Source organism: Rhipicephalus sanguineus, unplaced genomic scaffold (assembly GCF_013339695.2).
Source record: "Rhipicephalus sanguineus isolate Rsan-2018 unplaced genomic scaffold, BIME_Rsan_1.4 Seq1175, whole genome shotgun sequence".
Classification (NCBI taxonomy): domain Eukaryota; kingdom Metazoa; phylum Arthropoda; class Arachnida; order Ixodida; family Ixodidae; genus Rhipicephalus; species Rhipicephalus sanguineus.
Window position 1 is genome coordinate 1,457 of NW_023614441.1, and position 13,965 is coordinate 15,421.

The 13,965-nt window shown below is 47.7% G+C and overlaps 1 protein-coding gene across 1 annotated transcript; it reads left to right on the plus strand.

Annotated features, from left to right (window-relative positions):
* Positions 1-378: 378 nt before the first annotated feature.
* LOC119376322 (zinc finger protein OZF-like) lies at positions 379-10,088 on the plus strand (the record flags this gene model as incomplete). The annotated part of the gene is made up of 2 exons (XM_037646210.1): positions 379-497; positions 9,185-10,088. Coding segments are annotated over 2 exons (1,023 nt in total), but the record flags the coding sequence as incomplete, so codon positions are not given.
* Between the last annotated feature and the right edge of the window lie 3,877 nt (positions 10,089-13,965).

Genomic DNA, 13,965 nt, shown 5'->3' on the forward strand with positions numbered 1-13,965 from the left:
AATATTCGGGCGTGGAGCGAATTGCTGGACAGCTAACGAGGGAAGATTCCAGCTTCATTCTTGCTTACGGGGCTCTTACAGTGGGAGCGGAGTGGTTTGAGATACACGGGCCATGGCTGACATGGCTGGCACGCCCACTTCCGCTGAACTTATACGTCACGCCCCCCCCCCCCCCCCCTCCCCATTTCACGGCGCGGCCGCTAGACGCGGCACTTTGTGTATACCGTTGAAAACAAAGCTGTATTAAACAATTTTAGGACCGAACCTTTGAAATGGGCTGGAAATCTCGGCGGCAAAAGTTTTGTTCGTGTACCTTCAGGTGCCGGCTTATATTGATGTCCAACTATGATATGTGATATGTGTGCTACTTTATTACAGGCATCCAGCCATGGCCAGAGGCAAGAGACGGATGTCTCAACAGTCCACCAGCCCTGTTCAAAGCTCTCAAAGAAGAATCCGCGAGAATGGGAGGCACGATTCAGCCTCATCGACAGCAGGCAATGGGTTAGCAATCTGTTTCTGTCACACGTTTCTGAATTGTTGCAAGGTGTGGGAGCGGGCTAGTTGGTATTCCATAATGCTAAAGCTTTAGCGCAAAACGAGCACAGCGGACAAAGAAACGACGAGGATAAGCGCTTGTCCTCGTCGTTTCTTTGTCCGCTGTGCTCGTTTTGCGCTAAAGTTTTAGCATTCTGAATTGTTATCAGAAATTTTTAGTGCTCGTTCGTTAAAGGGGCCCTGCGACGCTTTTGCGGCTGTCTTGTTTAGCACTGGAACGCGTGTAGTAGTGAATGCCGAGAGTAACGCAAAAAGAATTACGAAAATTGGTGCACGAAAATTTATGTTATTAGTCTTCAAAGTTCAAAACCCCAACAGACGACGACAAGAAACGTTCTCTTTCGCATCGCGCTCTCTCGCTGACGTCATAGGCCGTTTCCAATCACCGCGCGCCTCTTATAGAAAAATACCGGAAGTCTTGCCTCATGGTGGCCTTCACACAGTGCCTTGTCACCGCTCTTTTTGACGGCGTTGCAGCCAGGGCTACGATAAACCACGTGCGTCGCCTAGCAGACAGTTTCATGGTTTGTCGTGTAGCGCACACAATGAGTCTGCGTGATCTAACCAACCTTGAGCGCGAGATCTTGTGACGTAGCAATGCCCTGCATGTAGCGCGGTATCCGGACTCGCCATTGTAATTTGAAAGTGCGTCGCTGAGCCCAGCGCAACGCGAGGATGACTCCGAAGGCTCGGACAAAGCGCTACCGCCCGATGACGCGGAAGGCATCGGTTGGCAAGCGTTTGGAATTTGGTTTTTCGTTGACAGCATTGTGCAGAAGTGAGCGTTGCGTTGCTGCCGGTGTGGCTGATATCACTGATGCCGCAAAAGGCAAAATACGGAAGTGTATCGTTTGATTACCATTACCACCAGTTCCACAGACCACAGCGCGCCTAGCGTCCTGTCCGTTGTTTTGAAGGTACACCATTTAGAAACAGAAGTGATTTGTTTCTGAGAAAGCATAAAGAATGGGTCTAATTTTTTAGGTCTCAGTAATATGGCCTAGCTGCCACCATATGAATATTGTCACGTGGTGGTGACGTCGGCGAAGACCGCAGGCAAGGTGTCCAAGATGAAACTCTTTATTTGGCCGAACTTGTGGCCGAGAAACGGAAAGTTAATTTACTGCAATACACACGCTATGCACTGATAGCGGCGAACAGAGCGTCGACCGTCGATCAACTGACTAGCGGTGAAACGCGTCGGTATTTATACATGTGCCGTCGAATATTCCAGCGTTATCGCTGGTTGCCGCGTAAACTCTAGAATAAGCTCGAGTGTTCGCGTCTAGCGCACAATCCTAACAAAACGATCTACAATAATCGGGAAGCTTCTCGAACAATGAGGCGCGGTTTGCGCTCAGCGTTGCTGACAGTCTTTGTGGGCGAAAACCGAACACAGCAAAAGTGATAATAACAAACGCACGTGGCAATATTACACGGTACTTGAAGCGTGAAGCCAATCAAAACGCACGGCCTTTCTCGTCACTGGCACATGGCGAAACGCCACTTCCCTTAACCAAAATAGCCGATGTGTGTCGCTGTATTCCGAAATCAAGGTAGTTTACCTGGTGAAATAAAATTGTAACGGCTTCGTTTTCGGCGATTCCACTTCCGCAACGATGTCGGCGCATTCCACATTACAAGAACAAGCGTTGAAAACGACATGCTTAATTTTTACCGCCGGGCCCCTTTAATCAAGGTTATACTTAATGTATGAAAATTGCTGCTTTCTATGGCGCATTTTTTCTTCTTGTTTTCCTGAACTTCATATTGGCATGAACAAGCACAGCTTAATAATGTACAACGTAATACTCAATGTAGAAGTTGCGGGGTTAATATACCGCATCTTTTTTTTACGAGAATAACTTCATGCCCCACTTCAATGAGTATCGCTTGTGTTTACAAATTCACAGCCTAATGAGGACAGTTTAACTTCTATGTCTTGTATGGCTTCTATACGTTATTTTGTTGGTGATCAGCCTAGTATCGGGACATACCTTGCGAGACCTCACTTTTGCCCCCTCTGAAATGGCCTAATTGTTTGCTTTTAGAGCGCTAATAGAGATAGAAGTAGCCGTTTGGTTTGGGTGCTCCGAGTGTTGTTTTCAAAAATTAAGGATTAAGAGCTTTCGCAATTTCTAAAATATCTCTACCAAATGAATACAACAGACAATTTGGCCAAGCAAAGCATGGGTGACAATATTTGTTGTCTTTAACTGCAACGTCGTAATTCTGATATAGATTGAACGATATTATACTTGACAAATGATCACCGTGGCCGTCGGTGGGATCTGAACTCGCAACCTTTAAGCTACGCATCCGATGCTCTATCATTTGAGCTACGACGAAAGGCGGTACCCCGATACTATAATTAATTTTCGGTTATGCCATAATTACGACACTACCACCAAAGACATGACTGTACCCTGTGCCTTCCTTGGCCTATTTGTCTGTTGATCCATTTGGTTCCGTCTCACAAAGAAACGAGCCCCTCGCGAAAAGTTTCTTCCTTTCGTTTCGAGATGTCTGTAGTGCTTAATGTATATATCAGAACTAATGGCAATAGATCGACCACATTATTAGACCACATTCCGTTCCGTATGCAGAAACTTTAGCGCCCTTACGTGGCCTACGAGAGGCGTATTGTGTACGCCGCCGCCTCGCGAGCCTGCTGGACGTCCCAAAGTTGGTCGCCGAGGCTGGGGCTGAGAAGGGCAGCGGCCCGCCGCGGCGGAAGGGTTCTGGAGTTAGCACCTTGCGGGTTTTTGTCACAGTACCAGAGCATGTGAGTGAATATGCACTTTTAGCGAGAGCGTTCACGATCCGCTCCGGTCAGACGTGCATATGCTAGCGATGTACACACAAACGCGTTGAAGGAACTGTAGTGCGCCTGCGCAGAACCATCATGCGAGCAGCGGAACGTAGGCCGCCTCTCTCGCTCCGTTTATGAAGCCAACTGAGCGGAGCGTGAAGGTGCATCTATTTGGTTTTTCCGTAGTTTTGCAGCCAAGGTGACCTCGTTTCGGCAAGACGCGCTCGTGAAAAACGCGCAATCACTCTCTCCTCGGGATGCTACATCTTCACGGGGCTCAGCGTAAGCGACGCTCATTCTAAAAGCACATAATGTGGCTACCTCAGTGAGGCAGGCGTTTCGGGTATGTATTCGGGTAGAGTCTGTTACACTGTGCGGGGTCGGGGTATGTGCTCGTCTGCAGTTGTCTGAGGGCCGCCGCCTGCGTCTTGTTCAGCTTGTCGCTGGGCAGAGGCAAGGTTGGGCGGGCCAGGTAGAGGGCCTTGGTCATTTCGTTGTAGCTCGTCAAGCGGTCTTTGGTGCTGCCCCACAGACGACGGTCGCCAGCGCGGTTCGCGAGCTCGCGCGCCATGGCGTGTGCCGTCTCGTTTAGGTTGCGCTGGGTCTCTGACACCCCTCCCATGTGGGCCGGGAACCACACACGATTCTGCTTTGAAATTCTACCTTGGCTATTGCGCAGGACTCGGGCCGCTCGTCGCGAGATCCATCTTTGGGCGAAGTTTGTGACCGCTTGTCTCGAGTCGCAGGGAACCGTCGTGCTCGTCGGATCCGTAGGCGCGAGGGCCACCACCACTTTTTTCGTTTTTTGTGCGTGCTCGCACGGTATACTTGCCGATATTCTCCTTTGACTTTTGCAGTCGGCAACCGCTACCACGAATCGCGAGCGTTCTGCGTATTCATCGGCGTCAACGGTCCGCGTCCCCATTTCGTCTCCGTAAGTGTGGAAGAGAGCTCTGGCCCTGGCCACTCTGCTGCCTTGGTTGTGTTCCGATGAACGTTCCGTGGAATCGGGTCAACCCCTGAAATCGCGTCTGGGACGGCGAATTTCTGGCCTTGTTGTGTGTGGTAACTGATGACGAGACTCCATGATCTGGCGTCCTTCTCTCGTGCCCAATAGTCTTCTTAGTTTCGAAGTTTCGTGTTAGAAAAAAAAAGTTCACATTTTCAGTTAAGGGCGAAGCGAAGAATGCGATACCAACAAATTGTTCCAGCCTTGAAGAAGACAAGTCACTTGTCGAAACGTCGGCTCGAGCACCCACCCCCTGTTTACGGATTTTTTCATAACAAATTCTATTGATTGTAATGAAGGCAGTGGACATGGGGCTCGAACAGTGGACAAGGGGTAGTGGACACGGGGCTCGAGCGAGAGAGAAGAGGAAGACGACATACTGTGATCGATGGCCTGCTTCGTGTTAGCCCTTGGGCAAAGTAAACCACTGCTTCCTCAGGTTAACTCCTGCCTGTAAAACCAGGGTGTCGGAACGGAACGAAAACCAAGAACGAAAAAAGAAAAAAAGGATATTTTTGACCGGAACGAAAACGTAACCGAAACGTTATTTATTATTTCGTTCCGGAGTGAAACCGAAATTTTTTAAATCGTTTTTCGGTTCACGAGAAAACTTGGCAATCCGGAACAAGTGAGGTCATGCAACGTGAGCAATTATGCACATCTCAGCGTACAGTATCAGCGCGTACGTCAGGCAGGAATTGCAAAGCTATGTTGAAATTGTGCGAAAAACGAAAACAGTGGCAATCAGAGATGTTTATATTAACGCAAATGGACTTTTGCACGCCTGTCACGCAGGCCAGCGTAGAGAGGGCATGGTCGGCACCGAAGTTTGTTACAGCGAAACCTGTTATGAGATCACAACAGCCGATTTTGGAGCCATTGTTGTCCGCCGCCGCCGGTGTCCGTAACCGCTATCGCGTGAAATAAGAACAAAATGAAATAAGAAACAAATTTCTAGGATTGGATGGGATTTTAACCCGTGGCCTGTGGTTGGCAGTCGAGTATTCCACCACAGTGTCACGCAGGTGCTTGTAACTTCTCCACAAAAATACTCTATACAGGCGTCCTGTCGGCCAAGGAATCGTGTTAACATATGTTATATAGCGTGACAGAAGAGTAAAATAACAACCTGGCGTCACACAATGCGAATTGCTCAAGGAGTCGGTCGCTGAATGCTTTCAACCCGTTACAAAGGGCTCAGCCATAATTGTTCATCGTCATCAGCCACAGCGCAAAGTGCACATAATGCCTCACATATGTGTAGCAGGTACCACGATTCTCCGAAGAATGAGGAAAAATAGCGTAGTGGGTACCTTGCATGTGTACTTGTATTAGTTTTCCCAAGAGAGTATTGAACGGGCTCTAGAAAGGCCGCTGTTCCAGCTTACGCTGTGACTGTGCTGCGTGTTCTGCGCAGGCCGGGCGAATTTTTTTATCAGATCAGCGGTCTCGCACAGAGAGTGCACTCAATGACGTGCTGCTCTTGAGATCGTGCTCACTCCCTTGACACCAAGCATTGAGCCTGCTAAGAAAGTCGTAATTCACTTTTGAGAAAATAAATACTATGGCTTTGAAGGGTATTAGTACTGGTTTGTGCTAATTGGTAGGACTTCGTGGTACAGTTAATTCCGCTCCTCTGAAGAACGTGTTTGCCCCTGTCCCACATTCCTAATTAAGAGGAGGGCAAGTAACTATATCACAAATCCAATGTTGTTAATGATCACCTTAACTTCAAATTTTTACATAAAATAAGAACCGTTACGCACCGTTCCGTTTTTGTTCCGTTCGGAACAAAAACGGAACGGAACTTTTTGCGGTGGAACGAAACTAAAACCGAAACGAAAAACATTTCGTTCCGACACCCTGTGTAAAACACCCCATTTGAACTGGTGGAGGTGCTGGGTAAGGTATACGAAGTAAGGCAAGAAGCTAAGTCTTTTGGATTTGATCATGCGTAACTCAACAAAACGATTCCTTTAAGGGAATATGGCCGCTCCAGGGACCGAAGCTGCTTTCGTGTTGTCAGTTATCTAAACGCGAAGTATGCGTTGAGGGCACAGAAAGTTTACGAGCCGACTCCTGATACCTCAAGATAGCGCGCTCGCTAACGACTGCGGCCTTTGAGCGACGCAGCCCCCCAACACCTCCCCTCCCCTCCCCTAGCGTCCCTTCATGGTTCTTACGAAAGACGGGTGGGCGATTCCTCTCTGTTTGATGAGCTACTGACGGCACAGCCCATACGCGGGTTGATGTTTTCGTATGCGCCCTCCGCGCTATTGAGACGGCCGGGTCTTTTCATCTCCGCTCAGCCGCGTTCGTCGCCAGCGCTCGCTAGCTTTTTACTCGCGGTTAGAACATACGATGCGTAGGGTGATGTTATAAGTTTGGATTTGATGTGGAAAATGACGGCGACGGCAAGAACCCGTCGAGAGTGTCCATATAATTGCTATCGCAATAAAAAAAAATGAGGAGCTGTCCAACTCTGTGAGGTGGATGATCAGCGAAGATCTTTAGCGCATGGCGCAGAGGTGACATGGTGGAGGCCTGTTTTGTATGTAAGGCCAAGTTGTTAATGACCATACTCTTAACTTTGAATACGCCTTATTAATGCGATAGTCTTAGATGGCTCATGAAACGCGAAAATTGACCGTCCGCGTCAGCGGCGTAAGCACGAGTGATGCCAAAAATCCTCATCACGTGATGACATCTTCACGACGTCATAGATGCCAAAACTTGCGACATCATACACACTCACGTCGTATCATGAAGTCATGACTTGACATAGTCGCTTTACATGACCTCCGGGAACGGTGCGCCGATCATGGAGGCAGTGCAAAACTAGGTGCGGTGCAGAAAGCTTTCCGAGGGGGCCGGGGGAGGATCAATACATCGAGTGAGAAGAAGATAGCTTTCACCTTTGTGTCGCCTTAGGCGAATGCATAAAAGACCCTGAAAGTTTTTTTGAACTGCTCCAAAGAGGGCACTAGGATTTTATTGTGGCGTACAAACGGAATGTACTAACCATATACAGCTTTGTTGTGAAAGGAGAGCGAAGTTTGTTACAGCATGCAGCTTGAATGCATTTTCGGACACTCTCGCGGAAGCAGGACTTGAAGCGGATCTCCATCTTCCAGGCAACCCGGCGCACGGGCAAACGATAGTCTGGAGAATGCTTCAGCCCAGAGAGGGCTCATAGAGAGGGAAGGGAGTGTCGGAGGCTTTTTGAGGCTAGCTAAGTAACGTCATGGTGCGCCCTGCAATGCAATCGATTGAGAAAAATATCCTGGCTTTCTCACTGGAGTCGTCTTAGGAGAATGCATTAGGGACAATGTGACGCTTTAGCATTGAGACACTGTTGCACATCTCAAGGTTTGTCTGCCACATCTCTTAATAACCACATAGATATATTTAGAGTGTTATTCCATAAAGGACAATTTTATTGAACCAGTAATCTGTTCATTCCCTAGCGTTGAAAATAATTGCAGAAGAGATTATTACGGAGCACTTTACTGGATGACGCCCTTACTTTTGCATTATCGAGTAAAATATGGAGGGTTTCTGACAAATATTTTTTCTCCGTGAGATTTGCAATGAATCGAAATATTTTTAGCTCTTCATAAGGGGCCCATAATAATTATACAGATGCTTAAATGTAAATGAAATGTGCTTCTCTAGCGTACTCCAGTAAAGTGAAATTAGCTGCTCCAGAGTGCTCCCACAGGCAAACATATTGCTCCAAAATGTTCCAAGATGGAAATTTTCCTGTTCCAAAAATTGCTCCAAATCGGAAGTCCACGGTAGCACCACTTCCTATTACCTAAAGGTCTTTTAGTATATACATGTCCTACTCATGTGTACCTCCTAGTTATTATGTGTTTTGACTGCTACGTTTCCCATGTGTGGGGATTTATCTCCATGATGACCAGAGAGAGCATTTTAGATTTAAATAATTGCATTTCGATATTTTCTTTTTTTTATGTTTTGGCAGTGTTGTTTGAGATACGTGCGTTAATGAATTTTCATCTTCAAAAGCGCGCTTTGTTAACACAGACACAGGACAGAAGAAAATACAGGACATGAGGCAACGAGCGTAAACTACCAAGTGGTAGTTCTCTGTGAAAAAACGTGGCCCCGAGAAAGGGGTGTGTCAAATGAGCATGCACAGATGCTCATAAAGAAGACTGACGAGGCAGGGCGCGAAAACAAGGGGGGTGGGGGAGTGAGAAACAAAAGAAAATGAAAGAAAAGGTGAAAATAGGTAAGGAGAGGCCGCGATTCGCAGAAGCAAGATCGAGTCAGAATTAGCTTGTAAATTTTGCGAAATCTACCTCAGCCGCCGTAAGGACGATAGAAGGAGCACTAGCACCAGCACCCTCGCCTTCTTGCAAAATGTTCAATGTCTCTAAAATTTCTCGGACCGTTTTTTCTTCGGAGCAGGTTGTTCTTCCTACTACTGCTGTTCTTTCAAAAAAGGCATTAAAGGAGCATTTCTAGCATTGTGCCACTAAGTTACTAGCAACTGATAACTGCTGGCAGGCGTACCGTTGCTCTCTTAGCCTTAGATTGAGGCATCGTCCCCTCTGTCAGATGTAGGACCTGCCACACGATAATAGAATCTTATAAACCACCCCTTTCGTGCACTCGATGTACAGAGACAAAGCGCACTTTTGAATATGAAGCAACGCCGACTATCCCACCTTATAGCTCTCCTTTATGACTTTATTTGTAAGAAGTAGCCGACACCTTGTTTGTGCGCCATCGTCTCCTTCACATCTGATCAATAAAAAAATTGCTTTCAATCGCAGGTTCCGTGACGAGGTCAATGTCGCCCAAACAGAAAGAGACGGCAACGCTAAGGCCACCAGGTCCTTGCAGTGCGGCCTGTGTCAGAAAGTTTTCAAGCGCAGGTCGCAGCTACGAACACACTTGTTCGCTCACGTGGGCGAAAAACAGTACGCCTGCGACGTGTGCGGCAGGAAATTCAAACAGAAGCATTACCTCAAGATCCACAGTCGCACTCACACGGGTGATAGACCCTTCCAGTGTTCGTCGTGCCCGGCCACGTTCGCTAGAAGCGATAATCTGAAAAGGCACACGTTGACCCACACCGGCGAACGACCGCATGAATGCAGCGTCTGTGGACGCAGATTCGCGTTGAAATCAAGCCTCGCGTCCCACGCACTGACTCATTCGGGGAAGAAGGCATTCGCCTGCCACTTGTGCGGCCGAAAATTTTCCCTTAGAGTCACACTTCGGAGCCACGCCCGTACACACACTGGGGAGAAGCCGTACACCTGCCACCTGTGTCCGGCTACGTTCGCGCACTTGCAGACTCTGAAAGAGCACGTCGCAAGCCACACCGGTGAGCGACCTCACAAGTGCGACGTGTGCGGGAGGACGTTTACTGCAAAATGCACTCTCTGGACGCACAAGAATATTCACTCAGGCGTAAAGGACTTTAGCTGTCAGTTCTGTAGCCGCATGTTTAGTTTTAAACAAGCACTAACAACGCACACCCGCACACATACGGGTGAGAAACCGTACCTCTGCCACTTATGTCCCGCTGCATTCGCGTTGATGGCTACACTAAAAATGCACCTCCTAACCCACACCGGTGAGCGACCTCACAAGTGCGACGTATGCGGCAAGAGCTTCACCCAGAGAGGGCACCTTTCTCGTCATCAGCGTGTTCACTCAACGAGTAGTTAAGCTTGGCTCTCAGCTCTGTATCAGTACAATAGTAAAGTATCCCCCAATGCCGCAACGTCTGCAGGTTTAACTGAATGTATTTTCAGGCCCTTGTATTGTTGTGCTAATATCATCCACCCTGAAAGATTACGCAGAGCAGGTAGGCAACAAAACATTTTCTTTAGCACGCATATTGCCCTCAGCCGCGCAGCAGGCTGACGCTGTCCACGTATGAATTAGATTCAGGAGTCATGGCCACTGTATGGCATTTTAAGTTAGAGGACACACGTGGGCAATGCCAAGTGGGCTAGTCCTTTGGGATGAGCATGTGATTTCAATTCAACGCGTATGCACAATTTTTGTTGTAGACTTGTTCCTGGGGAGTATGAGATACCACTGCAAGATACACAATAAAAGTATCCGAGGAATGTGACACCTACTGATGCTGCTTTCCAATCTTTTTTTAGATATATGTGACCTGTTGTCTGTGACAATAAAATATAGCTTTCATTTACACCACTTTTTCATACGTACTGCCCAGATTTTTTTCCATGTATGTGCATGTGTACCGAAGTGCTCTAGATCAGCCAGAAAATTGCTTAAATGAAACTTAAGCCCAGTGCAAGGTCGAGATTATTTGCTCTTCGAAAACATCCCACTGTTTGTTACAATGTGATGCAGTGCCGTGCTTAGGGAGGTTGCCATCTTGATGACATGCCACTAGCTCTAGTGTGAATATGCCAACTTAAAACTGTTGCAAGCACAGGCGTGCGCACGAGGGGGCAGGAAGGGGGTCGCCCTCTCTAATCACCTTAAGAGGGTCATCAAGTCTGCCCCATGGTTTTACGTAGTCGTACCTGCCTCGTATTCTTTAAAGGAGGACCGACTGAAAATTTATGAGGCGGGACAGGGCTGGGCAAACGATACTTTCAAATTGTATCGCGATACGATACAACATACTCAGGCAAGAAGTGTTTGAGATGCAGATACAAGATACTGCTGCAATAATTGTATACGATGCGATACTTGGTAATTGTATATTAAGATACTTCGATACGTTATCAAATTTGTTATTATAGATCCATATAATGTAGCAGCAAACGCCAATGCACGAAAATGTCTGCTTGCAAATTTCTTAACTGAGACCTATTTTGTTTCTATTGCATGTCTGTTAGTATCTCAAAATGTTTGCCCTTCTTGCTCAAAGTACACTAGTTTTCTTCCAAAACAACTTATTGGGGTTTGTTTAAGCTTCTTCACAGGACAACTCTTTATGCACTTCGCTGATAGCGGTTCTTGCAAGTTATTTTCGCAGTTGATTTTGCAGTCGCTGCTCAGCTTGCCGAACAGCTAGCGGGTTGCCATATAATCACAATAACTTCAATAAGAAGCCTTCGCACGACGGCGAAAATACCGGTGAGGACTTTTACATTGTCCGTAAAAGACCGTTTTCGCAATACCATATATCCGAACAGCTGTACAGCAGCGCCATTTTTTTTTCTTTTCTTTGGGGGGGGGGGTGCATGGTGTACACTAGGGGTTTGAGACTTCGCTAGCGGCCCGGCCCACATACATCACCGTCTTCGTCCCATTTCTTTTTATTTTCTTAAGTATGCTCGTGAGCTACACAGATATGAGTGGTCTCAAGCATTCCTTTCGTGAGGACATCTGGTCACCATGTGCTGAAACAGACTTGTACGAGAGCACAACGGCTGACGTCCTTGCCTCGGCAGTGCAATTTGGGGGGTGACGCCTATTTAGAACTCCTCAGAGGCGAGTGCAGCAGCATCCAGGGAGCTTTCATTGAAGAGTTGTTAACGCGGTACATCATGTGCACGCGGTTTTGTGTGATTACGTAGCCAGTTATGTTTACATCAACACCAGGAATTTTTAATGATAGTCTTTCTTGGAATACTTGAAACCAGACATTTTCGTCTGTCTATCTTTCTGTCTGTCTGTCACACGACTCAGCCACCAGGCCAACGTTTAAGCACTTGCTGAACTCCCAGCCATCTTGAACTGGTAGCTGCGTTCATATTTGTGAACATTGTCGATCAAAAAGCAAATATTACGCATATCTGTTACGCATACGTAAGGATTAGGTGGTGTGTTCCTTTACTAGAAAATACATAGATACGTAATTCTAAAGGCCCAAGTATTTCTTAGGCTGCGCTGAAAATACGCCTCTGTGCACGAAAAAACTCTCTGCCGACGATATGACGCTGCCACCTGGCAGTGGCCCTGGACAGAACACTATCGTCTTTCGAAGACATTTGCAGCGAAGCACGCATATACACGGGCAATTATTAAAGACGATAGTCTTTCTGGAGATATTTAAACGGAGAAATTTTGGTCTGTCTGTCTTTCTGTTTGTCGGCAAGTCACTCGATTCAGCCACACGGCCAAAGTTGAACCACTTGCCCAAGGGCCAGCCATCTTCAACGGCTGACTAGGTTCATACTTATGTACATTGTCGATCAAAAAGCAAACTTTACGCATATCTGAAACGCAACATCACAGGTAAGTATTTCGTGGTGCGTTCCTTTAACAGAAAATGCAGACATACATAATTCTAAAGACCCTAGTTTAATAAGCTGCGCTGAAAATGCGACTGCGCTGAAACTTGCCTTCCTCCGTGCCCACTGCACAAGCTCAGTTGTGTTTCGGTTTTGGTTCTGTATTGCAATGTAACGAATGTCATGGGGAGCCGCTTTGGCATTCCTGTTTTACCCAGGCGACGCGTAAATAAAATTCTGTGTGGAGAGTACTCGTTGAGTGCGGACGTTTCTACTGCTTCAGCGCTTCGCGCCAAACCGGGTGTTCGGGCTGGCTGGCGTCCCCGCCGGTCGCGTTGGTCACCGCCGGTCTTCGCCTGCTACTGCGCTGGGACTACCAGCCCGCACACAGCACTCATGTTCTCGACGTATTGCCAGATGGCGTTCATATCTCACGCAGCGCCTCTTCTATCGTCTTAGACGAGATTTGCAGCGAAGCACGCAGATACGAGGCCAATCTTTTCTGTGGGGGCTCAAGCGTATTTTTATGTATGTGCATGCGTTTGTATGGTGCGTGTATATATTACGCATTCAAAATAAAAAAATTTCGGGGAGGCGAGTTAGTGAGGAGGTTCCGTGCCCTGGCTACCCTAATGATCCAAGGTACTGACGTCGGGGCGCCCAGCAAGAAACAGCGCTACTGACGCGGCAGCATTTCCGCCGTCTCCGCCGTCCAAGAATGGGAACGCCCGAGCGCGGCGCGCGCATCGAGCATCCCAAACAACGGCAAACAACCACGGCCTGTCGTGATCCGCGCCTCTCGCTACGAAAGTTGTGTCTGTTGCGTCGCCTGACGCGCCTTCCCGTCTTCCTCTCCGCTCTTGGCAAGTGCGGCTGGATTCCGATCGTACTCCAACACAAGTGCTGGGCTCTCGTGCAAGTCTTTATCGCGAGGCAGGTATGACGGCAACTTCATTTTCCGTTGGCTGCTATCGATACTAGCCAGGATAAATATTAGACAAGCGGCGAAAAGGCGATGTGCGCTGCTGTTTTGCGTTGCCATAAAACTATTCTACATCTCTTGCGTTAATGCAGCCGGTTCGCTATCTTTATGCAAATCAAACACGGTATTCTTTACTTCTGGAAACAGTGGTTCTTTTCTGCAAAGTAAAGGCGACTCGTCTCGAAATATGGTTAGTGAGAGTTTTGTAGGCACGAGGAAAGTGGAAGACACTCACTAGGCCTCATGGTCGAAATCGAAAATCGCGACCGACCTTACATGAAAAAAGGATCGCGTCCGTTCTGGCAATGGGGCGACCAGGAACCCGGAGTTTCGGCTGTTCGCTTGGCCGTGAATGTACCAATTTGTTCGTTCACGCAAGTCAGTTGATGCACTTGTGATA